The 24,521-nt window shown below is 42.6% G+C and overlaps 1 protein-coding gene and 1 long non-coding RNA gene across 2 annotated transcripts in view; one reads left to right on the forward strand and one right to left on the reverse strand.

The window, feature by feature from the left end:
* Positions 1 to 24,521, reverse strand: part of LOC116828632 (uncharacterized) — a 65,353-nt gene that overhangs the window by 32,447 nt on the left and 8,385 nt on the right. The gene's annotated exons all lie outside the window — the stretch shown is intronic.
* Positions 1 to 24,521, forward strand: part of BFSP2 (beaded filament structural protein 2) — a 36,076-nt gene that overhangs the window by 11,250 nt on the left and 305 nt on the right. Inside the window, exons 2-7 of the mRNA XM_032786998.2 lie at positions 3,188 to 3,270; positions 8,338 to 8,494; positions 13,316 to 13,477; positions 20,026 to 20,157; positions 21,290 to 21,510; positions 23,479 to 23,570. Of these exons, the coding sequence (XP_032642889.1) occupies positions 3,188 to 3,270; positions 8,338 to 8,494; positions 13,316 to 13,477; positions 20,026 to 20,157; positions 21,290 to 21,510; positions 23,479 to 23,570 (847 nt within the window). The remainder of the gene's footprint in view (positions 1 to 3,187; positions 3,271 to 8,337; positions 8,495 to 13,315; positions 13,478 to 20,025; positions 20,158 to 21,289; positions 21,511 to 23,478; positions 23,571 to 24,521) is intronic.

A 24,521-nucleotide genomic window follows, 5' to 3' on the forward strand; every position in this document is an offset into this window, starting at 1 on the left:
AACAGATTCAGAACTGCATTTCTGGTAAAATACCAGTGATCTTTGTATTATTATTTTTGGATGAATTTGCTACATATAAGAGTAAGAAGCTTAAAATCATAATTGTGCAAGGTTCCCCACACAGATGTGCACCTGCTCCTCACTCCTGACCTGCAACACCATTGCTGTTTTAGTGCCTGATCCAATTTCACTGATGTCAATGGAAAGACTTGGATCAGCCTCTTCCTAAGAGCAGACTGATACCCATGCCACATAGAGAAGTGGCTTTTTCATGTGCTCAGACTTTCTTTAGGGACTTGGGCCCAGATGGTCAAAGTTTTTTAAGCTCCTAACTTCCACTGAAATCAATGGGAATTTGATGCCTACATACCTTTGAGGATCAGGGCCTTGGATAAGACCATCAAGCATATTTCATTTGTGGACTCTGCAGAGTTTGAACCCATGTTGAGATGAATAATTAAAGCAAAATGACTAGATATTTCAGGTCAAATTTTGCTTTCATTTGCAACCCCACTGAAGTTTTGCCTCACTCCCATTGAAATCAATGGATTGCATGGACTTAACTGTGACCAGAATTTGACCTACTGAATTTAGCCAGTGCTTCTAAACAAAAGTTGACCCTTCTTGGTTTATGCTCTTCAGGGTGGCAAGGCAGAATGCTGAAAGTTATAAATAGGCTGAGATCCTTAATTTTGCATTTTCTGGGCCATGTTCACACCTGACATAAACAGGTGCAATTTCCCTGGAGTCAAAGGATTTTCACCCTCTTACACTAGGTTTCAATTTGGCTCTTTATGTATGTGATCAATAGAGCATAGTTTGATTAATACAGTCTTGTTTTGGCTGTACAATGAGCACAATTTCCTCAAATTTACTTTTTTTCTCTAAAATACTTGACAAATTATTTTAACCATGTACACTGGATGAATAAGAAAAAAAACTAGTTTCTGCACAAATTTGTGCATGCAACATTGGAATGAAAAATTGATTGCAGGGCCTTCTGCAGAGGAAGACTCCCCTATGGCAAACAATAATTCATTAAAAATTCAAGAAAAAATGTTTTGCAGTATGTATCTGTTTTATGGCTACAATCAAAATTCAAATGTAATTAAATGTAGTCCAAAATTCTTAAAATGAAAAACAACCCCCCAAAGCATGATAGTATATGACAGAGTAGGTGTCCCAGATGAGGAGAAATTCTAGCTATTGCCAAAGATGCAGCACTAGTGGTGAGAAACAGGCTAGGCTGAGCTCTGCTCCTTATTCACCCCCTGGATCATGGGCAACGCAATAGGACTCCCTAGGGCATTTGTCTGTGTGTGTCAGACCTTTCTTCCACACTGCTGCCACGTATCCCTCCATCTCCCACTTCCCCTTTCAGAAGTGGAGCCTGAGTCCTGGAAGGGGAGACAAAGGCTTCAGCTGCTGCCAGAGGTGCAAAAACATGTTACCAAACCCCTGAGATTCTTCTTGCCACTCTGCCACGTCTTCAGTGAACTGCTCATTCATGTAGATGGATTGACTGTTTAGAGGGAAGGGTGTAAGGCCAGTGGAAGTGAGGCTAGATTGCTGAAGAGTAGGGAAAGGAAGACAAGAGGTTAAGTGGTGATGGAGGATGTGAATGGGTTTTTAATATGCTTAACTTTACAGTGGTCAGGAGCAGCCCCCTACCCACATGCTTCAGCCACTTTCCCACAGTTCCCACCTAAATCCTCTGGCCAGAAAAATGGGTAAGTAAGTAGATCAACTTTAGTCTCCAGTAACTCTAATTTTGTAATCTAAAAGTGTTTTGCATTTTGATGGGATTAACATTAAATTGTGGATTTTTCAAGGTTTGAATGTGTTAGCCCAGGGGATAGTGCAGGATAGTTTATTCTCGAGCTGCTTATTTATCTAGCTTCTGCCCAAAACCTTTTGGTCATGCCTAAGGTTTGTTTGTCATTAACTCAAAGGTTATGAGTTTCTAAAATGTCTTAGGATATGGGTAATAAAACACCTACCCAGAGGATGTGTGTTAGCTGGTGTGTAAGAACTCCTGAGCATTAACATCTGGTTTAATTGTCTATTGAGTCCCACCCACATTCGTTGCATTTAGTTGGGTGCTATACAGAAAGCCGCAACATTTATAACACTCAGCCCTATGGTAACAAAAATATCCAGAATTTAGAGTGTTTTAATTCAGCTCAAAGTTTTATGTACCATACTCTAAATATTATGCAAAAGTTAGAGAGTTATTGGAGTCATTTGTTTGCGGCATACTTATTTTTCATTAAAAGCAAAGCTAAAGACTCATTCTGGATTTATTTTTAATTCTGTGTTCCATAAGTAGCACTGGGTGAGCAGAACAAAATATTTTTGAACATTCTTGAGAATTACACCAGCCTATTCACTTAGGGCTATTTGTGCCTCTCTTGCTCATGTTAAGCAGTTTCTTGCCATAAATCGAAAGTATTTTGAGAGTAAGGTACTACTCTATGTGAGTCAGCATCACAGAACTGAGCTCTTTCCTGGAATTCACAACCCCTTTTATTTGCAAACATTTGGGTGTTTTTATTCACCAAGAACATGTGGAAAGCAAAACATTATGATTAATAGCCAAAGGAAGGATTTGTACTCTCTTGGCCAGTTTGAAAAGCTCTTTCCAGTCACCAAGCAGTTTTGTCTAATAGTCACAGGTGTTCATGAATAGATTGTGTGAAAAGAGAAAAAGACTCCCGTTTATGAAGCCATGCTACACAATTAGGGAACTGAAACATGATGGGATTTAGGCAAAATAGCAAATATTCACTGGGTGAAATTCACTACTGTGTCAAGGGCCCAGCACAAGGTCCATATACCACTTACATCCTACTTATATTTTCTACATTGGATTTAAGTAGGACTTAAAAGTTATGCATAGGCCTTGTGGTAGGTCCTCTGCAGAGCAGTGATCAGTTTGCATACAAGAAGCTACAATTTGTTTACACAACTAGTTGTTGAACAATTGTGAACAATGAAGAAATTAAGAAAAATTTTACCCTGTTTGTGGATAATTTGTGAACAAATAGGTGTCACGTTCATGGAATAATTTTAGTAGCTCTAGGCCAAAGGTTAAATTACTTTCAGAATCTAAAATTATGCATATGCTTGCAATATACACATATTTAATATAGTTAATTGCTCTAACTCTGTTGTGTCATTATTCTAGGTGGGTGATGCAGTCCTCGAAAATGCACGTCTTATGTTACAGATGGAGAATATTCAAGCCTGTGCTGAAGATTTTAAAGACAGGTAGCTTTCTTGAGGCAACAAGATGGGTGATTTATTTGAATAAACATACACTTACCATATTGAATATTAAAACGGAATGTCCGTATTAGAGGGAAAATGTGTCTAGTAGTTAGCATAGGGATCTGACTCGCTTTTTGACCTTGGACACTCTGTTATCTCATGGTCTTATTGTGTAGCTAAATTAAGGTTGTAATGAATTTTGAGATCCTCAGGTAGGTGATTTGAGAGCGACATATTATTATTATTTTGAAATAGTGCGACTAAATATTTCCAGTAGTCAGAAATTTACTGGCAAAGTTATTTCAGGGTGCTCACTGATGTAAAGACCTAGGGCTCTTGCTAAGCTAGCTCAAAATTTTAATTTTATAAAAACAAACTTTTATAAAACCCAATTCCTATGGAAATGTGTTTATGTTTTTTTTAAAACATCAAGTGAAACAAGAAATGCAAATACAGTACCTCAGTACAATGTCTGTATACAAAAATGAAACTGACTACTGATTTTCATTGTCCATGATGAGAGTAATGAAAAGAGTAAAAGAAGAGCATAGTGACAAATTGTACTTTTAAAAATTCTTACAGTTTTCAAAATCTAAGTTACCGTTTGTATCACTGGTAGATGTCTTTTTACAGCAGAGGTAAAACTGTGGGATGCGCCCCGCCTTGTGGGGTGCAGGGGAACATTTGGGGGGAAAGTGTCTGGGGCCCAATAAGGGGTCCTGTCCCTGCCTCCCCTGTAATCTTGGAGGCCTTTGTGCCCTGCAGCTGTGGTTCAGATCCCTGACACGAGTAGCTAGCCCACAAACACAAGGTCTCACCATGGCTCTCACCTTTGCAGGTTGACATGGACAGCCCTTCCAGTCCTAAGTCTCCCCTAATACATACTCCCACTTTTTCCCTTTGATCTTCTGGCATTTACCAACAGCACTAGCTAAATCAATAGTAGGAAAAAAATGTGCTGACTTTAATGCTGTTAAGTAATCCTCAATTCTAGATAAGGTATAGGCATCCTTATGGGTGATCTGGTTCAACTTTTAATGAACCTACACAAAAGCACAGTCTCCCATGTTTTTTTCTGAACTAACATAAATGGCACAGCCCAGTCAGAAATCACCTGACTTCTGTATAATGTCATAGGTCTGGCCCCCATAATTCAGAGTCACAGCTAGTACTAATCCTTTCCCTGTTACAACATTTTTACAGCTATTGTAGGATTCCCTTCTTTACCTCAGCAAGGTAAAGCAATATATCTAGTCAACCCATTTTTGTTTTACAAATTAAAACAGTTTCTATATTTGGGTCCAGCTTATGGGAAGTGTGTCTTTTATTCTCACTTTCCCCATATTGATTATAAAAAGTTTTATAATTTCTTATATGTCTAAAGGCATTCTGCCAGACTCTCTCTTTTTGAATGGTGACTTGCTCCTGATCCTTTAGTACCTGCAGCAGTTCCTCATAACAATGTTGCAGTAGATTCATACCTACGAGTGTTGGTGGTAAGCATTCACTGTTGACATCACTAACAAAAATACCCTGATTGAGATATTTAATAGTCCCACTTCTAATTTCAGCTTCCATGTAGCCAACACATGGGATAGCCAAACAATTTCCTGGTACCAACTTCACCTTGTATTTAGTACTCAATAAACAATTTTGAGCCTAATAGTTCATGAAGTGTTGGCTCTAATATGGTAACTTGTGACCTGGTATCCAGCAAGGCCCACATTTCTCTCCCATTAATCTCAAACAGGCAGGCATTTTCCTATAGCAGTAGTCTGCCCTCCAGTGTTGTTCACGACTATACTCTTGTCCCTCCAAGATCCAACCCCCAATCTGCAACCTTCTGCTTAAAGCCCCAGCATTAGTATTTTTAGTCATGTACCTCCTTTCTATATGTCCCAACTCACTGCATCTCCAGCAAATAGGATTGCCATCACAACTATTAGCCGTGCTATGACCCATCTCAACTCCCTGTGGCCTGCATCTGTACTCTCTAGGTGCCAAGACTTCCTGCTTCAAATCCATTCTCATCTCTTGAATTTCCCTCTATAACCATCTTAAATTTTCTCCAAAAAAAATCTTCTGTCCCAGAATTACCATCCTCTGACTTTTCACAAGACTGCACCACACACTGACTAGCATATTCAGATTGCAAGGCAACAGCATATCTGTAGCCATACTGTGGATATACCATAACTGCTCTGACTTGTCCATTACCTCTCATAAGTTTTATAGCCTCTTCTTAAAGTCTAGGATGGAAGTTTTCAGATTCTGTCTTAACTATAACATTAATTCCATATATAACATCATATAACCCCTCGATGAACTTGTTTGTCAGCGTGTTATCAGTATCTTGGGCTTTGTGAGATTCTAACTTTTCTACTGCTTGTAAAACCTCCTGTAATCCTAATGTGTACTACCTTAAGCCTGGTCTACACGGGGGGCGGGGATGGGAAGGGAAGGGAAATCTATGGTACGCAATTTCAGCTATGTGAATTATGTAGCTGAAGTTGACGTACTTAGATCAACTTACTGTGGTGTCTTCACCGCAGTGAGTTGACGGCTACCGCTCCCCCGTCGACTCTCCCTGTGCCTCTTGCCAAGCTGGAATACAGAAGTTGACGGGGGAGTGCTCGGGGATCGATTTATCATGTCTAGATGCGATAAATTGATCCCTGCTCGATCAATCGCTGCCCGCTGATCCAGCTGGTAGTGAAGACATACCCTTGGACTTTCTGTTGGAGTTTGTACCCTGGGGAAGAAACTCTGTTTCTCTTCTGACAAGGTACAAGTGTCAAACATACAGCCTAATCTTCTGACTATTTGTTCTGTAGTCCCTTTTTCATTTTTCAACCATGTACTCATTTCTTTATTAGCTGTATCCACTAATTGCCCCGTCAGAATCTCTGTTTTCTCCATGCAGTCAAAACATTACTGTAGCATTGTTTTAAATTCTCCAAATGAAACATTACTCCCATAACCGTATCTAGAAAATTTAGATAACCAAGGTGCTCCAAAGAAATATGGCACGGTCAGTGGTGTTGGCACGAGTGGCTGTTGGGCCCCACCACCAGCTGTCCTTTCTCCTGAGTTATCCCCTGACCGACTTATGTTATTTTAAGATGTGGAGTGCCAGGATTTAAACCAGCCCTCAGAGACAGCAGCAGGGAAAGCGCTGCTGCGTGTTCACACTATCAGCTGCAAGCACAGTAGTGTGTCCACACTGGCAGCTCTTGCAATGCCACAGGGAGCAATGCATTGTGGTAGCTATCCCAGTGTGCAAGTAGCTGCAGCATGCTTTTCAAATGGTGGGGTGAAGTGTGACAAGGAGTGTGTTGTGTGTATGTGGGGGGAGAGACAGTGTGCTTTAGGGGCAGAGAGAGTGTCAACATGCTATCTTGTAAGTTCAGACAGTGGCAGGGGAAACCCTGACACCAGCCCCTACCTCCCACCTCTCTCTCTCTCACACACGCACAAATGCCTGCCTCTGCAGCAGGAGCATTCCACAGTGATGGTTTGCTTTGTGTCCCTGAGCAGAAAAGCATGCCAGATGTCAGAAACAGCTTTGAAAGGGCATATCTGCATGCCTGCAGCCGAGTTGAAAACAATGACCAGAGTGACCACTTGACTTCAAGGGATTATGGAACATTTCTGGAGGCCAATCACAGTGCAGTAATGCAACATGTCATCCACACTGACAGCTCGGCATTTCAGCCAGGGCGAAGCAAGCTCTACACTTCTAATGAAGGTGGATTACCAGGGGCACTCCAGCCACGGAGTCCAGGCGCTCTAAGTGCATTGCCAGTGTGGACACCTCAGGAGTTAGGGTGCCTGGGGCTGATTTAATGCGCTCTAACTTGCAAGTGTAGCCAAACTCTTAGATTCAGTGATCTTGTAGCTATACCTCTGTTCATCAAGTTTATCCACAAGCAGGGTTTCTTCACCTAGTGGCTCTCACTTGGCCATTAGATGCCTTCGAATTGCATTCCTTCAACAGATGTTCAGTCATTCTCTCTGTTCATTTACTTTAGGTCCTTTGTGGCTGAGTTTCTCATTTACTGTTTTCAGAATCTATTTTCATCTAACGCAACTTTTTGATCAATTCCCTTTTTCACCAATTATTTATTTTTAGTTCTTTTCCCTTGATAGTTTCTCTCCAGTATGTCTGCAGATTTTATTTCCCTCTACTTCCCTTCCCTAACAGGATCTGCTGATATGCCCAGTTCTAATTTTTTCTGCTTCTCCTGACCTGAAAGCTTTCCTATTTTCCTTCTTTCCTTTTCATTCCCTTACTTTTATTCTCTTATTCTTCTTTTATTTTATCACCTCATCTCCTACTCCAGCTCAGTTTATCCACTAACTCAGCACCTAGATTTTTCTCCTTCCCTTTAACAACTTTTTTCCAACTGCCTTTCCTTCCCAGTCATCCGATACGCTCCCGAGGCTCAAGCTACTTTCACATTGGCTGTTCCCTTCCCAGGACAGCATTCTACACTGCTGCATCACAAGCTGCAGGCCCTAATTAGGGTGACCATATTTCCCAAAGGGAAAACAAGACACCACCTGGGGTTAGCAGAGGTTCCCCCCCTTCCACCTCCTGCTGTGCGGGATGCCTGAGCTCCCCCACTTCCCTGCACAGGGCTGGCATTGCTGCTCGCCCGAGCTGACCCCCTTCTCTGCACAGGGCTGATGTTGCTCACCCAAGCTCTGCTTCCCCACTTCCCATGCAGTACTGGTGTTGCTGCTTGCCCAAGCATTGCCTACCCCCGGCGCAGGGCTGGTGCTCCCTTGCACATTCCTCCAAACTCTGCTTTTTTTCCACAAAAGTGGGCATTTGCCTCATTTGCTCTTGCCAACTTGCCACTTTTGCCAATAAATTCAGGACGGCCGGGACAGGGCTGAAAAAAGGTACTGTCATGGTCAAAACGGGATGTATGGTCTCCCTGGCCCTAACAGTACCTCTAACTTAAAACTACAGCAGGTGCTGATGCTGGGGCCAGGGTTACTACACTATCATTTACAAAATGCAAGTTTGACTGCGTATGCTTACTACATTTTTCTCTGCAGATATGAAAATGAGCAGCCATTCAGAAAGGCAGTGGAAGATGAAATTAATTCCCTATATAAAGTGATTGATGATGCTAACTTAACTAAAATGGATCTGGAGCGTCAGATAGAAAGCATGAAAGAAGAATTAGGTTTGCTCTCAAAGAATCATGAAGAAGTAAGTCAAGACTGGGTGCAATACATAGGTAGTATGCGTCTGTTTAAGTCAGGTCAATATGACACTATCTTAACCAGAAGCAAAAAAGCTAATTCTGTCAAGTATAAATGGTAATTATCTACCTGCAAATTGTTTCTATTTCTGTCTCTCTTTTGTTAGCTTACAGACCTCTCATCTTTCTAGTCCTAATTAAAGTTATCCACATACAACTTTCCACATTTTTGACATCTAATAAATACAACATAGCTGAGCTATATTCACTCTATGTGACTCTGAACACAAGGAACACACAAAATGATTTATGAGGCTGGACCTTCATTAGGTGTAAATCCCCAGTGCTGTGAGGCCTGATTCTCCTCTCACTCACACCAATGTAAATAAAAAATAAATTCCACTGAGAGAATAACCTGACCCTATGGAATCTTCAAACTTCTGAAATAATATACTTAAATTACTTTACATTAAATGTTTCATACTTACCAAGCCACTCCATTCCCGAGACTTTTAATTTCGCTTTCTGTTCTGAGCAGGGCCACCCAAGGATTCAAGGGGCATGGGGTAAAGCGGGGGAGCTGTGGCGCTTGTACTCACACAGCAGCGGTCCGGGTCTTCGGCAGCATTTCAGCGGCGGGAGGCCCTTCAGTTGCTCCACGTCTTCAGCAGCACTGAAGGGCCACCCGCCGGCAAAATGCACCGAAAACCCGGAGTGACTGAAGGGCCCCCCATCGCCAATATGCCACTGAAGACCTGGATCGCCGCCAGGCCAGGGCTTATGGGGCCCCTGTGGGATCTGGGGCCTGACTGACTTTGCCAGTGCTTTTGATGTAGCCTCTTGCAGGCCGCCCAGAGGATTCGAGGGGCCTGGGGCAAAGCAGGGGAACTGCAGTGCTTGTACTCACCCGGTGACAGTTCAGGTCTTTGGTGGCATTTTAGCAGCAGGAGGCCCTTCAGTCGCTCCATGTCTTCAGCAGCACTGAAAGGCTCCCCGCCAGTGAAATGTGTCAAAGATCCGGAGCAACTGAAGGTTCCCCCGCCAGCTAAATGCACCAAAGTCCTGGACCATCGCTGGGCCAGGGCTTGCAGGGCCCCTGTGGGATCCAGGGCCAAATTTCCCCACTTGCCTCCACCCCCTCTGGGCGGCCCTGGTTCTGAGCAACTAATCATTGAAAGAAGTCAAAATGACATGAGAAAATAGACTACCCACAGACCCAATTTTGCAATCCTTATTCATTGACTTAACTAAGAATTGCATTAGTGAAAATTAGTCATACCAGTAAAGGCTTCAGCATCTAACCCCAAGTACAGGGGCGGCTCTAGGTATTTTGCCGCCCCCAGCACTGCAGGCAGGCTGCCTTCAACGGTTTGCTTGCGGGAGGTCCCCCATCCCGTGGATTCGGCAGCAGGCCTGCAGGAGGTCCACTGAAGCCGCGGGACCAGCGAACCCTTCGCAGGCATGCCACCAAAGGCAACCTGCCTGTCGACCGGCAGAGCGCTCCCCATGGCTTGCCGCCCCAGGCATGCGCTTGGCGTGCTGGTGCCTGGAGCCACCCCTGCCCAAGTAAGCACCCTCAATGACAGAAGACAAATTGCAGAATTACCACAAGGCCCATTTAAGGGCAATGCATAATTGTGCTGCCCAGGAAACAGAACAGGGAGCAAACTGTGACTCAAGAGAGTCAGAGTTCAGTACTTGCATTTTCCTTGTTCCACTGGGGAAGTAAGCTGGACCAGCCCTATATCTAATTGTAGATTGCTTCCCCATCCACACTGGTACAGCTGTGCCAAACCAAGGCTCACCCACTCCCTGTCTCTGTCTGCCTCCTCCCCATCTACGCATGGCGGGAAGGGAAGGGAGTTGGGCTGTCAAGCAATTAAAAAAAATAATCATGATTAATTGCACTGTTAAACAATAATAGAATACCATTTATTTAAATATTTTTGGATGTTTTCTACATTTTCAAATATATTGATTTCACTTACAACACAGAATACAAAAAGTGTACAGTGCTCACTTTATATTTATTACAAATATTTGCACTGTAAAAAGAAATAGTATTTTAATCATCTATGAGTACCGTAGTACAATCTCTTTATCATGAAAGTTGAACTTACAAATGTAGAATTATATACAAAAAATAACTGCACTCAAAAACAAAACAAAGTAAAATGTTAGAGCCTACAAGTCCACTCAGTCCTACTTCTTGTTCAGCCAGTCACTGAAAAAAAACAAGTTTGTTTACATTTACTGAGAGATAATGCTGCCAGCTTCTTATTTACAATGTCACCTGAAAGTGAGATCAAGCATTTGCATGGCACTTTTGTAGCCGGCATTGCAAGATATTTACGTGCCAGATATGCTAAACATTCATATGCCCCTTCATGCTACAGCCACCATTCCAGAGGACATGCTTCCATGCTGATGATGCTCGTTAAAAAAATAATGTGTTAATTAAATTAGTGACTGAACTCCTTGGGGGGAACTGTATGTCTCCTGCTCTGTTTTACCCACGTTCTGCCATATATTTTATGTTATAGCAGTCTCAGATGATGACCTGGCACGTGTTTGTTTTAAGAACACTTTCACTGCAGATCTGACAAAAAGCAAAGATACCAATGTGAGATTTCTAAAGATAGCTACAGCACTTGACCCAAGGTTTAAGAACCTGAAGTGCCTTCCAAAATCTGAGAGACACAAGGTGTGGAACATGCTTTCAGAAGTCTTAAAAGAGCAACACTCTGATGCGGAAATTACACCAAAAAAGAAAATCAACCTTCTGTTGGTGGCATCTGACTCAGATGATGAAAATGAACATGCATCAGTCCAAACTGCTCTGGATCATTATTGAGCGGAACCCATCATCAGCATGGATGCATATCCTCTGGATTGATGGTTGAAGCATGAAGGGACATATGAATCTGTAGCACATCTGGCATGTAAATACCTTGCAATGCCGGCTAAAAAAGTGCCATGCAAATGCCTGTTCTCACTTTCAGGTGACACTGTAAACAAGAAGGGGGCAGCATTATCTCCCAGTAAATGTAAACAAACTTGTTTGTCTGAGCAACTGGCTGAACAAGAAGTAGGACTGAGTTTACTTGTAGGCTCTAAAGTTTTACATTGTTTTGTTTCTGAGGGCAGTTAGTTAACAACAACAACAACAATCTACCTTTGTAATTTGCACTTTCACAATAAAGGGATTGCACTACAGTACTTGTATGAGGTGAACTGAAAAATACTATTTCTTTTATCATTTTACAGTTCAAATGTTTGTAATAAAAATACTACTATAAAGTGAGCACTGTACACTTTGTACTCTGTGTTGTAATGGAAATCAATATATTTGAAAATGCAAAAGTCATAATTAATTGAAATACAACATTTAATATGTAATAAGATTCTATTGTTTAACAGTGAGATTAAAATGGTGATTAATTGCAATTCATTTTTTTAATCAAGATTAATTTTTTGAGTTAATCGTATGAGTTAACTGCGATTAATCAACAGCCCTAGAAAGGAGCAGAGGCTCTGCAGCTACAGTTATCTTTCTATACCCAGAATGACAATGTGTGTAGTTCATGCAGAGGAGTAAGGTTGTGACATATGTTCCATTATTTACCAATGCAGGCACATAAGACAGGTCACAACAGAACCCAGAATAAGTACTTGATCTTCACATGGAAATGTCATCACAGGAAACTGTTGAACAGAATGATTATATCAAAGGAGCACATTTTTAAAGAGACCTCAACCCAGCCCCCATTTTAGGATGTACATTTTTACATACCCTCACCTACACATATTCTCAGCACTGTCATCACTTGTAGGTGATATTTTTTACAGACCAATTATCAGGCCCCTTTACACTGTTCTAGCAGTTTTAGTAGGAAATGGTATATGTAAATAGGGTGGTGTAACAGGGACTATAATTCCAGCCTACATGTGCAAACCTCATTTGTTTTTGTGCCCATACAAATGACAGCACTCAAAATATTTGTACAAGCATTTGTAAAAGAGTTGGCCTGAATTTGGCCTGCAGAAAATAAATGTTAAATAATGGGCCTGTTACCAGCCATTTAAATAGTTTTGCTCAAGCAGTGATGAACAGACACTTTTCCAGGAAGTTTTATTCCTTTTATATCCCAGCCTCACATCCAAGAAGCATGCAGATCCTCTGAGCTGAGACAGCAAACTTATACATACATACACATACACACACATGCTTATACAGAGACAGGTTTCAGTTGTGGGCTGTGCTATACTCTTGGGAAGGATTCTAAAGGTGCCTGTAACACACCATACATAGGAAATCATATGAAAGAATTGATTAGAAGAATATCTCCTTCAGAGAGGATAGACAACAGGCCTCTAGACAATGGGCCAGCTTCTCCACTGCCTTGCACCTTATATATAGGGTGACCAGATGTCCCGATTTTATAGGCACGGTCCTGATATTTGGGGCTTTTTCTTATATAGGCTCCTATTACCCCTCACCCGCGTCCTGATTTTTCACACTTGCTATCTGGTCACCCTACTTATATAGTCATTTACTCCTGTGCACTCTACCAAAACAGAATGACAGTGTTTTACACTCACATTGCATTCACTTTGCAAATGTGTAAATGACCACAAAAGGTGCAAGATCATGGAGAATCAGATCCTTTAAGTAGCTTGCAATAGTCCCAACAAGAGCTAAAGTTTAAATAATGGCTTAGTAGATGTGTTTGCATCACACAGAGACACTAAATTGCACCATAAGTGCTCCTTAGTATCCTCTAAAACTGGAACTGACCGCTGACCCTTTTTCTTATGTTTTTTTTCAGGATGTGAAGATGTTATACAATCAGCTTGCTGGATCACAGCTGGAAGAACTGGAAGCGCCTATTGGAACTGGCCTGGATAATATACTGGAAAAAATCAGAATTCACTGGGAGAAGGATATAGAGAAAAATCGTATTGAGACAGGTGCCTTGCTTCATACCAAGGTAGGCACCTACAGTGTTCTCTGCAGCTGTCTCCAACACCAAGGAAAAACATATATTTTTCTAGTCCCCTGGGGTAATCATTAAAATATATTTTTTTGAAACAAAGAATGATGATAGCCTAAGGAACCTTGATCCAGCTTCATCCCAAGAAGCATTCATGCAAATCCACTGACTTCATTAGGGTGGCACAGATGTAACTGAGGGTGGAAATTGGGCCTATTTATATCGTTTTTAAAACATCGATGCTTTCATTGCAAAATAAGGGAGTCTATACACATTTTTGCTTTCCTATCATTTCCAATGCAGAGACGCTAAAGCAGAAAATTAGTTCTCTACAGCAGTGTTTCTCAAACTGGGGTTCGCAAACCCCTGGGCAGGGACTCCAGAGGGTCTGCAGGTCCAGCTGATCAACTCTTCCCCCTCCCTCTCAGCGCTCCTACACACTGGGGAACAGCTGTTTCCCAGCTTGCAGGAGGCACTGCTAGGGAGAGGGAGGAGCGGGTACAGGGTGGAATCATGTCTGGGGCCGCTGGCCCTGCTGATCAACTAGGGTTGCCAACCCTCCCAGTTTTGCCAGGAGTTTCCCGGAATCAGGCTCTATCTCCCAGAGGCGATTGAAGCCAAACCGGGAGATTTTAGGTGCTAAAAGTCTGGCGGCACAGCAGAGCTAAGGCAGGCTCCCGGCCTACTTTGGCTCCACGCCACTCCTGGAAACAGCCAGCACGTCCCTGCACCCCTGGGGGACAGGTGAGTGGGCAGGCTTCCATGTGCTACCCCCACCCTGAATGCTGATTCCACAGCTCCCATTGGCGGGGAACTTCAGCCAATGGGAATGGCAGGGGCAGCGCCCATTTGCAGGGGCAGCACCTGTGGGCAGCGGCAGCGCGCAGAGACTCCCTGCTCGCGCCCACCCCCGGCCACCTGCCTAGGAGCCACTGCCAGAGGGATGTGCTGGTCGCTTTCGGGAGCTGCCCGATGTAAGCACCGCCTGGCTGGAGCCCACACCCCACACTCAAACTCCCTCCTAGAGCCCGCACCCCCTCTAACACCCCAACTCCTTGCTCCAGCCTGGTGAAAGTGAGTGAGGGTTGGGGACAGCGAGCCACAGAGGGAGGGGGGATGGAGTGAACGGGGGGCAGGAAGAGGTGGGATGGGATCTTGGGTGAAGGGATGGAGTAGGGGCGGGGCCTAGGACTGAACAGGTGGGCTTGGGGGTCCCTGAAAAATTTTAAATCAAAATGGGGGTCCTCAGGTTGCTAAAGTTTGAGAACCACTGCTCCACAGGATTCAAGAATGAAATCTTTTGTCAGAAGCCACACTTTCTCGACTACTTTGGGGGAGATAAAAAGGTAAAGTTTAAGAAAAAACATGCATGACCAGTAAACATAGGCTAGCACCCAACATCCTAGCAAACAGAAGGATTTGACTGTGTCAGCTAGGGATGACCGTCACTGTGTGACATGATTTCACATAACAAGAGAGCCATTTATAGGGGTGGAGAGGAAACTTGTCCCCTAGGTTTGGCTTTACCTTCATCTCATCTCTGTTTTGCTGTCCCCTCACCCTTACTTATTCCTCACCCTCATGTGGAAGTCAATCCTCTCACTCTTTCCTATTTAAAAAACAGAAATTTATTATAGCCTCTACTTCTAACAACCAGCACTTCAACTGTGCAGAGGTGTCACATGCAAAGGAGACTGTTGACACATACCTAACTTTTCATAGGTTCAGAGATTCCAAAGCCAGAAGGGACCACTGTGATCATCTAGACTGACCACCTGTATAATACAGGCCATAAAACAGGGATCTCAAACACACAGCCCACGGAGTTATTAGCTGCAGCCTGCCAAGCTCCCTGTGCCCCCCCCTCACTCCCCCAAGTTATTTCCTGCAGCCGCCAAGCTCCCTTCACCCACCACCCCCCTCGCCCCCAGCGTGCGTGTCCCTGCTCCTCTGCCTACCTCCAGGCACTTCCCGCTGTCAAACAGCTGTTTGGTGACACTTAGAGCTTTCCAGGAGGGAGGGGGGAGGAGCGGGGAACTGCGCACTCAGGGGAGGAGGCAGAGAAGAGGAGGGGCGGAGATTTGGGGAAGGGGTTGGAATAGGGGCAGGGAGTGGCGGAGCTGGGGTGGGGACTTTGAGGAAGGGGTTAGAATGGGGGCGGGGATGGGGTGAGAAGAGGCGGGGCAGGGCAGGGCCACATGGAAGGGGTGGAGTGGGGGTGGGCCCAGCAGTGATGTGGCCCTCGGGCCAATGTACTAGTCCTCATGTGGCCCTCATGGTCATTTGAGTATGAGACTCCTACCATAGAACTACCCCAATATAATTCCCAGAGCAGATCTTTTAGAAAAACATCCAATCCTGGATAAACTGTTTCAATTTTTAATTTCTCTCCCCATTAAAAATGTATGCCTTATTCCAGTCTGAATTTGTCTAGCTTCAACTTCCAGTCATTGGATCATTATTAAATATTTGTTCCCCATGTAGATGCTTATAGACTGTAATCAAGTCACCCCTTCTCTTTGTTAAACTAAACAGATTGAGTTCCTTGAGCCTATCACTATAAGGCATATTTTCTAATCCCTTAATCATTCTTATGGCTCATCTCTGAAGCCTCTCCAATTTATCAACATCCTTCTTGAACTGTGGGAACCAGAAACGTACCCAGTATTTCAGCAGCAGTCTCACCATTGCCAAATATACAAGTAAAATATCATCTCTATTCTTACTCAAGATTCCCATTTATGCATCCCAGGATCGCATTAACTCTTTGACCACGGTGTCACACTGGGAGCTCATGTTCAGTTGATTACCCAGCACATTTCCCAAATCTTTTTTCAATCACTACATCCCAGGATAGAATCCCACATTCTGTAAGTATGACCTACATTCTTTGTTCTTAGATGTATACACTTATATTTAGCCAGGTTAAAATGTATATTGTTTGCTTGCGCCCAGTTTATCACTCTCCCAATTTTTGCATCAATTGCAAATTTTATCAGCGATGACCTTATGTTTTCTTCTAGGTCACTAATAAAAATATTAAATAGCAAATGTATTGTTAGAGAGTTGCTTAAACCCTGGAACATGAGGTTTCAATATCTCTTCCAGAATTTGTCAGCAGTAACTATAACAACTCTTGTTATCATGTAAATGTCCAATCTCCTTTTGAATTGTGCTAAATTCTTAGCCTCAATAACATCCTGTGGCAGCAGGTTCCACTGTCTCATTGTTCATTGTGTGAATAAGTATTTCCTTCTATGAATTCTGAATTTGCCACCTTTCTATTTCATTGAATTCAATGAATGAATTTGTTAAGAAAAAGAAAGAACAATCAACCTTATCTGTACAATTCATTATTTTAATATACTTTTAACATGCCCCCTCTTCTTGTATCTCCTTTCTAAAATAAACAATCCCACTCTTTTCAATCACTGTTCACACGAGAATTTTCCCAGACCGAAATAATTTTCATTGCCCTTCTCTGAATTCCCTTTAATTCTACAATCTCTCTTTAGAGATGGGGTGACAAGTACTGCACACAGTTATCTAGATGAGGCTACACCTTTGATTTATATATAACATCATTACAATATGTTCTGTATTATTCTACATGCATCCTAACATTTTTTTTGCTTTTTTGACTGCAGCTGCATATCGGGTCAGATTTGCAAAGGTATTTATGCACGTAAAGATGTTAATAAGCACTTAGTGGGATTTTCAAATGTGCCATAGATGCCCAAACATCTTTAAAAATCTGTCTCAATGTGCAGCTGAAGTCTTCACTGACTTGTCTACATGATGCTCAAATTCCTATCCTGAGCTGATAGTTAATTTAGATCCTAAAATGGTATACACGCTTTTTAAATATTTCCCTCCAAATGCACTACTTTGCCATTTATCAACATTGAACATCATTTACCACTGTGTTGCTCATTCACCTAGCTTGGTTAGGTCCCTCTGAAGTTCCTCACTAAACTTTTTGTCACCTGACAAACTAGCCATCTCCTCTTCACCACAGGCGGCTCTAGGTATTTTGCTGCCCCAAGCACAGCAGGCAGGCTGCCTTCAGCGGCTTGCCTGCAGGAAGTCCCGCGGATTTGGCAGCACGCCTGCGGGAGGTCCGCTGAAGCCGCGGGACCAGCGAACCCGCTGCAGGCATGCCGCCGAAGGAAACCTGCCTGCCGCCCTCATGGTGACCGGCAGAGCGCCCCCTGTGGCTTGTTGCCCCAGGCACGTGCTTGGCATGCTGGTGCCTGGAGTCGCCTCTGCTCTTCACATACACACCCCTCAAGATTATTAACAACATGGGACCTTGTATAGAACCTTGAGGCACCCCGCTGTTAGACTTTTGTCATAACTGACCATTTAATGCTATCTTTGTTTCCTATTAGCTAGTTTACCTGTCACCACCTCTTGACTACTTAGTTTCTTGAATAGCCTCCTATGAGACACATTGTGAAAGATCTTTTGAAAGTCCGCATAAATCACGATTCTTTTATCCACTACGTTTCTGACATGTTCAAAGAATTCTAAGAGATTAGTGAGACATGATTTCCCTTTGCAGAAACTATGCTGATTAGACTATCAGATCTATCATTGTCTTCCAGATATTTCATTATTCTATTTTAATCATTTCAATTATTTTAATTCTATGAAAGACAAATTAAGTCAGCTTCCAGACTCCTGAACAGTGCACAATGCAGAGCAATAGCACAGACTGTCCTAAAATCAAACAGTTCTCTAGGAACTTCAAAAATATAGCACCATGCACTTAGAAAGAAATCCTGCCTAGTCCCTCGCTTGCCCACATGCCTCCAAGGCACAAGGAATTTGGTGTACACTCTCCCCCCAGGACAACTGCACAAAGAATAAAAGCAGGAGGACACAAAATTAATCAGATCAGGTTTAGTGTCAGATTATGAGTGCTGATGCCCAGTGGTGAGAACACAAGGATACCTCCCTCCTTCGTGCACCTCATAAAAGGGATAAGGAGATTTGCAGTCCCTGAAGAAGCATAGGGATGGCTCTCTGTATGCATCCCTGGAAGTGCAAATTATTCCACAGGGATACACCAGGAGTTCATCAGGTAGTTCAGGAGGAGATTGTATCTCTTGGAGGCACAATCCCTCCCTAAAATGCCTCCGGGCAATGTGGGTCTGTACCATCTGCTACTCATGACTATGTCTAATATAGACACAATCTGGTCAGAGCAGAATTGACCCCTTTACAGTGCAGCACAATGCATTACTTAAGTGTCTACTTTGAGAGCTTAATTGGGACTTAAATGGTGCATGTGTCTTTGCTGACCTTCTGCACATGGAAGAATTTCACCCATATGGACTAAGATAGGTTTTTAAATTTCATTACAAGTGAGATAATCAGAGTCAAATCCTGTAACAAATAAGTTGAGCTATTGGTGTATCTATATCTATGCATTCCCAATATTAGCATATGAAATTCCAGATCTATTTGAACGTTATATTACCTTCATGGTAAAAAATTATGTGGTCAGAAAATAGGCCACAAAGTGGGATAGGGCTAGGCTGAGCATTCAGTGTGAACCCAAAGTACTCTACATAAACTAGTATTAAAAGTGACCTGAAAGGGAGGGGAAGTGGGGCCTGAGTTCTTATTTTGGTTTTGAGATGTGAAAAAGAGGGCCTGAATGTTTGTTTTTCCCCAGAGAAAAGCTTTTTCCTACTTGTTTTTTCTGAGAAATATCAGGAAAATCAAATCATATTTGCTCGATGCAGACATGGAGCTCTTTTGACCCTTGACCTTTCCCAGTCCTGAACAAGAGCTGTGTATGGCTGGAAAGCTTGTGTCTTTCACCAACAAAAGTTGGTCTACTGAAAGATTATCCGTGTTGTCTCTCCCTTACTAAAAGAGGCAGTATTTTCCTTTGCCTATTTCTAGGGAGTTTGAGTTAAATAGGTGTTAAAAAAAACAAAATATAAAGTATGAAATTATCTGAATAATAATTTCCCCTCTTCATTAATCAGGTTTTACTTCATTGATCTTGATGTCATAATCCTATTAATTCTTCAGTTTTCCATGACTCCTACAATCTTCCATAAAAACAAAACAAACAAACAAAAACTGAGAAGAAGAGATGTGAATTTCTAATATAAAATGATATGGGGAAAAAAACCGTCAAAACTTTCTTGAAAAAAACCCCTCAAAACTTTCATTATAATACATCATAAAGAGGAAAAAGTACAGAACCCTATTTTTCTCTTTGCAGGTCACTTTTAATGTATTTGTATGAACATTAAGCAGCACGCTGATGGGACTAATATGCATGTATTCTTGGATACATGTATACATAAACCAATTTTACAATACGTATACAGAAAATGTGGTGGTTATGTTCTTAAAAGTATCCAAAATTGTTAAAGGAACTGAAAATATAAATGACAAATTTAAAATCAGAGTAGCCACAAATTGCAAAAGACTACTTTCATTATGGGATGGCAGGAAAGTAAATTAATAATAATAATAATAATAATTAAAGCATTTTTTGACTGACAACTATTACCTGTTAGCAAACCACAGAAACAGCACCTGCTGTACAAACCCAAGAGGAAGAACTGGTGGAATCCCTGAGAACAGAGTTTCATGAAACAGCCTGCAAAATACAGAGTCTGCAAGCAGAGACTGAATCTTTAAGAACTTTGGTAAGTAGCTATTGATTTAGAACTGATGTATACTCAGTGGAATATACTCAATAAAATGCAGTGTGCTTTTCTAGGGCATAGTCTTATCTTGATGTGCCTAGTGAGAATAAGTCCCTATACACCCGCACTCTCATTGATTAAACCGGTAGTGTGGGTGCTCAGCACTTACAAAAATCAGGCTCTGAAATTTTATCCCTCAACACTTTAATTCATTAACGTTTGTAAACCTCATTGAGATTACTGGGTACATAGTGTTATATTATATATATTAAGCAAATTTTAGTGCCTTTTAACTAGATAGACAATTAACAAACTCTTTGAGCTGAGCACCCCCTTTGAGTTACAATTTTTGTTGCACTCGCACAACTCAGATAAAAATAGATATATAAAGTGTGCTTGATAGCTCACTCATAAACCTGACAGAGGCCTGAACACAAAATAAATTACCTACACCTGTAAGTTTCAAATACACAGATACTTGGCAATGGCGCAGCCAAGGCTTCCTAAGCAGCAGGCTGCTTCTACCTTGCAGCCAAGCAGTGCTGCTACAGCAAAGCCAATACCTGCCCCTCTGCCTCTCCCCTCTTGGGTTTTCAGAGTGAGGGAAAGTGCCTGAGAAGGTCTCTGGGGGTGTAGCCAGTGCTGGGCATGGAGGCTGCCACAAGCAGAAATCTGCATAGCTGCAGCTGATGTTGAACCTGACCCACAGACTGGGTGGCCCACTGAGGTGGGTCGGGGCCGGGGTGGAGGTAATGCTCCCTTCCCACCCCGCCTCGGGGCTGGACCAGGCCCTGCTGTGTGGGGCTGGCACAAGCCACCTCACCCTTCCCCAAAGTTCCTCCATGCTCCTGTAGGAGGGGCAAGCCCCACAGTTTGAAAAACTCTGAGATAGCCTCACACAAAGCACTTTATCAATCCACATTGCCACAATGCACAAATACAATACAAATATTTAATGAACAGAACGCCCAGTATATTGGGGTCTCCATTTCAGCAGATTCAAATGCAAAGGATTAGGGCAGTTTCAAATTTCCCACACATACCATTCACTGAGGCCTAGCTGAAACACTACTATAAAGATTATCAGAAGTCATGACTCTGTTCTGAGTGTTATAATTACTGTTTCATGTAGAAAAGGGGTCTGGAGAACTCCTTGTATGATGCTAAGCACTGGCATGACATTGAACTTCAGAACCTAGGCTCTGTCATTACCAAGCTAGAGGCAGAGATGCGAGAAATCAGAGCAGAAACCGAGCAGCAGCAGAGGGCTCGTGAAACTCTGCTGTCCAACAAAATACAGCTGGAGAAGGATATCGCTGCATATCACTGTCTTCTGGATGCAGAAGAAAGAAGGTATTTCTTTTTAAAATGGAGAGTGTCATGAACAGAGAACTTGTGAATAAGATGAATAATAACCTTGTGCACTGTGGGATATGCGCTGAGATCCCCTGAGACAACAGAACTGGAATGGCCCACTGAGCAGTGGCATACGTGGCTAGATTTGAAGAACGTGTACAGGGGGATGTACACCTCAATCCAACTCTGTATAGGCTCCTCGTGCTTTGCATTAGATGCCAGTAGTGTGAGAGCAGGGCAGGGCAGGAGTAGACCAGTGCCAGTGGATCAACTAGTCTTCATTTCCCAAAACACTGAGACATAAGAGATAAAGAAGCTATTACAGCCTCAAAGCTACATTAACTGCTGTAAAGCAGCTGTGCTGCTGCTTCATATGTTGGGAACATGATTCCCTTCCTTAAGCACCCCTCCCACCCAGTATAAAGACCAGCCACTCAGGCTGGGCTTTTGGGGAAGGCCTCATCCGCCTACAGAACAGAAAACATGATTTAGGCCATGATCCAGTAAAATACTTGAACACATTTACTTTTAAGCACAAGTTGTCCCATTGAAATCAGTAGGATCCCTCACGTGCTTAAAAGTCAGCACCAGCTTCCATACTTTGCTATACAGTGGCGTAGCTACAATAGTGCAGTCACTTCAGGGCCCATAAAGCTATGGGGGCCCAAACAGACCGAGTAGCGCTACAGCACTTTATTTGGTACACAGAGTCTCAACACTACTCACTCAAATTTGGCGCTGTCAGACATAGGGGCAGCCAGGCCAAATTTGAGTGGCATTGCAATAAGGCATGCAGGGTTGCAGTGCTGTTCAGGTTTGGCCCAGTTGCCCTTCTGTCATGACAGGAGACAGCCAGGCCACATTTAGTGGCCTTGCAACTTGGTACATGGGGTTGCTGGAAGTACCACTCAGATCTGATCCAGCCACAACTCCAACATGACACAGGGGCAGTTGGAGCAAACCACATCAGCACTGCAACTCCCATGTGCACTCTCACAGTGTTGCCAATCACTCAAATTTGGCCTGTGTTGTGTGAGTGTGAAGTGGGTAATAGGAATGAGCAGAACCACTGCGACTGGGAGGAGCCACTCTAGCCCAGGAGAGGAACAGAGCACTGAGCCACAGCAGTGCCAGTGAGTGGACAGGGAAGTCCCAGGGGCAGTGGGTGACAGAGTGAGGTGTTGGTAGGCTATGGGGTGAGCTGGGGAGTACCAGGATGAGGGGCTGGGGACGAGTGGAGGATGGTGGGGTAAACTGTAGGGGGATTGGGGTATTTTGGGAGGGGTATGTTGAGGGCTGTGGCCCTTTAACCTTGTTTTGCATCAGGGTGATCTGGGCCTTAGTGATTAATGTTTTGACTATGTTCTAGTATTTATCAAGAAACATTTGTTTCTTCTAGTTGATTGTTTCTTGCTTTACCATCAAATACACCACATTTTCTATCACAGAAGAAAATACTGAATCAACAGCTGGTTCAGAATACATGGATTATATTCTGCTCTCAACTGGGGAGTAACTGAGCGTCCCTGCAATTCAGCAAAAGCACTTAAGCACATGCTTAGTTGTAAGCACAAGCATGTGCTTAAGTGCATTGCTGAACAGAGGCAAGCTTAAACACATGCTTAAATGCTTTGTTGAATTGGGGGGTCTAAGGTGAATTTGGCCCACTATCTATATCTTTTGTGGAGAAAAACAATCCATTATTTTTCTTTGAACACTTTTCCTCTGGAGAAAAAAATCTCAATTCATTTATAGTGTTTTGGGGTTTGCTTCTGGAAGATCTCTAATCATCAGAATTAGCTACAGAGCCTACGAGAACCCATCTCCTCCCCTCCCTCACATTCCAAATCCAAGTTTCCTGTCAACGGGCCCTCATTAAAATGGTTTGCTTTTCAGACAGCATAATCTCCTGCCTAAGAAAACACCTTGGTGCTAGTAAGTCAGGTCTTGATCCTTCATAAATAGAAGACCCAATGTCACAACTGTAAGTGCCTTCAGAGTGGGCTATCGGATAGAAACAAGGGGAGCACATGCACCTTGTGAAAATGCTGAAGAAAGTAAAAGATACATAAATAGCTGGGTGCTGAAAATTAAATTTCTACTGATTTTCATTCCAAGTCTTGTGGAAAAGTGTTGAAATATACATTGAAATTGCTTATATACACTAATCATCAGAATGCCCAGTATCAGCTATTGCACAGAACCTACCTACTGTCTTATAAATAATATAATGGAGCAAATTGATCATGATAAATGTAAGTACTGCAATTCTGTGCTAGGCTCTTTCAAACAAATGTGGTGGGATTGTACATTCAAACAGCTAACTACGTCCATAACTCTGCAGGATGTTTGTAATGATCTTCCAATTTAAAAAAAGGATTCGCTCCTGTTTTCTTTTTAGAGTTGCAAGACGTTTTATTGCAGCCTAGTGGTGTAATTCCCATATTTCTTTGGGGTGAAATTCACCTATGTGCAGAGAGCCAGAAAGAGGCCTGTACATGTCTGAAGTGCCACTTCAGTCCTTAGACAAAGGGGACTTAAATAGTCTACAGACCTTATTCTGGCCCTCTGAACAGAGGAGAATTTCACTTATGTGAGGGGAGATGTGTGGGAGTGAAGACAGAGAAAGAAGCCTGAGCCCCAAATTTGGATGGAGAATTAAATTTCAGTAAAGTTGCATGGGTGTTGGGTGTGCATTTCGGTCCATGATGATCTTTAATGAATACACATATTACCTTTCATGATCCAAATCTTCAAAAGTGCTTATATACAAATGAAAATGCTTTACATATTAATACATTTAAAAAAGATTAATGTATAGCAATGGTACAATTTTAATAATAATCAAAATGTTCTCAAAGAGCTGGAATAAAATTATTGATGAAATTCAGCCCTGTGCAGAGAGCAAGCACAAGGCATATATGCCACTACCATGCACTGAAGTGATGCACAAACTATAAGATGATCATCTGTGAAGGGGTAAATTTCACTCATTGTGAGATAAATTA

This window comes from Chelonoidis abingdonii, chromosome 2 (assembly GCF_003597395.2).
Source record: "Chelonoidis abingdonii isolate Lonesome George chromosome 2, CheloAbing_2.0, whole genome shotgun sequence".
Taxonomy (NCBI): domain Eukaryota; kingdom Metazoa; phylum Chordata; order Testudines; family Testudinidae; genus Chelonoidis; species Chelonoidis abingdonii.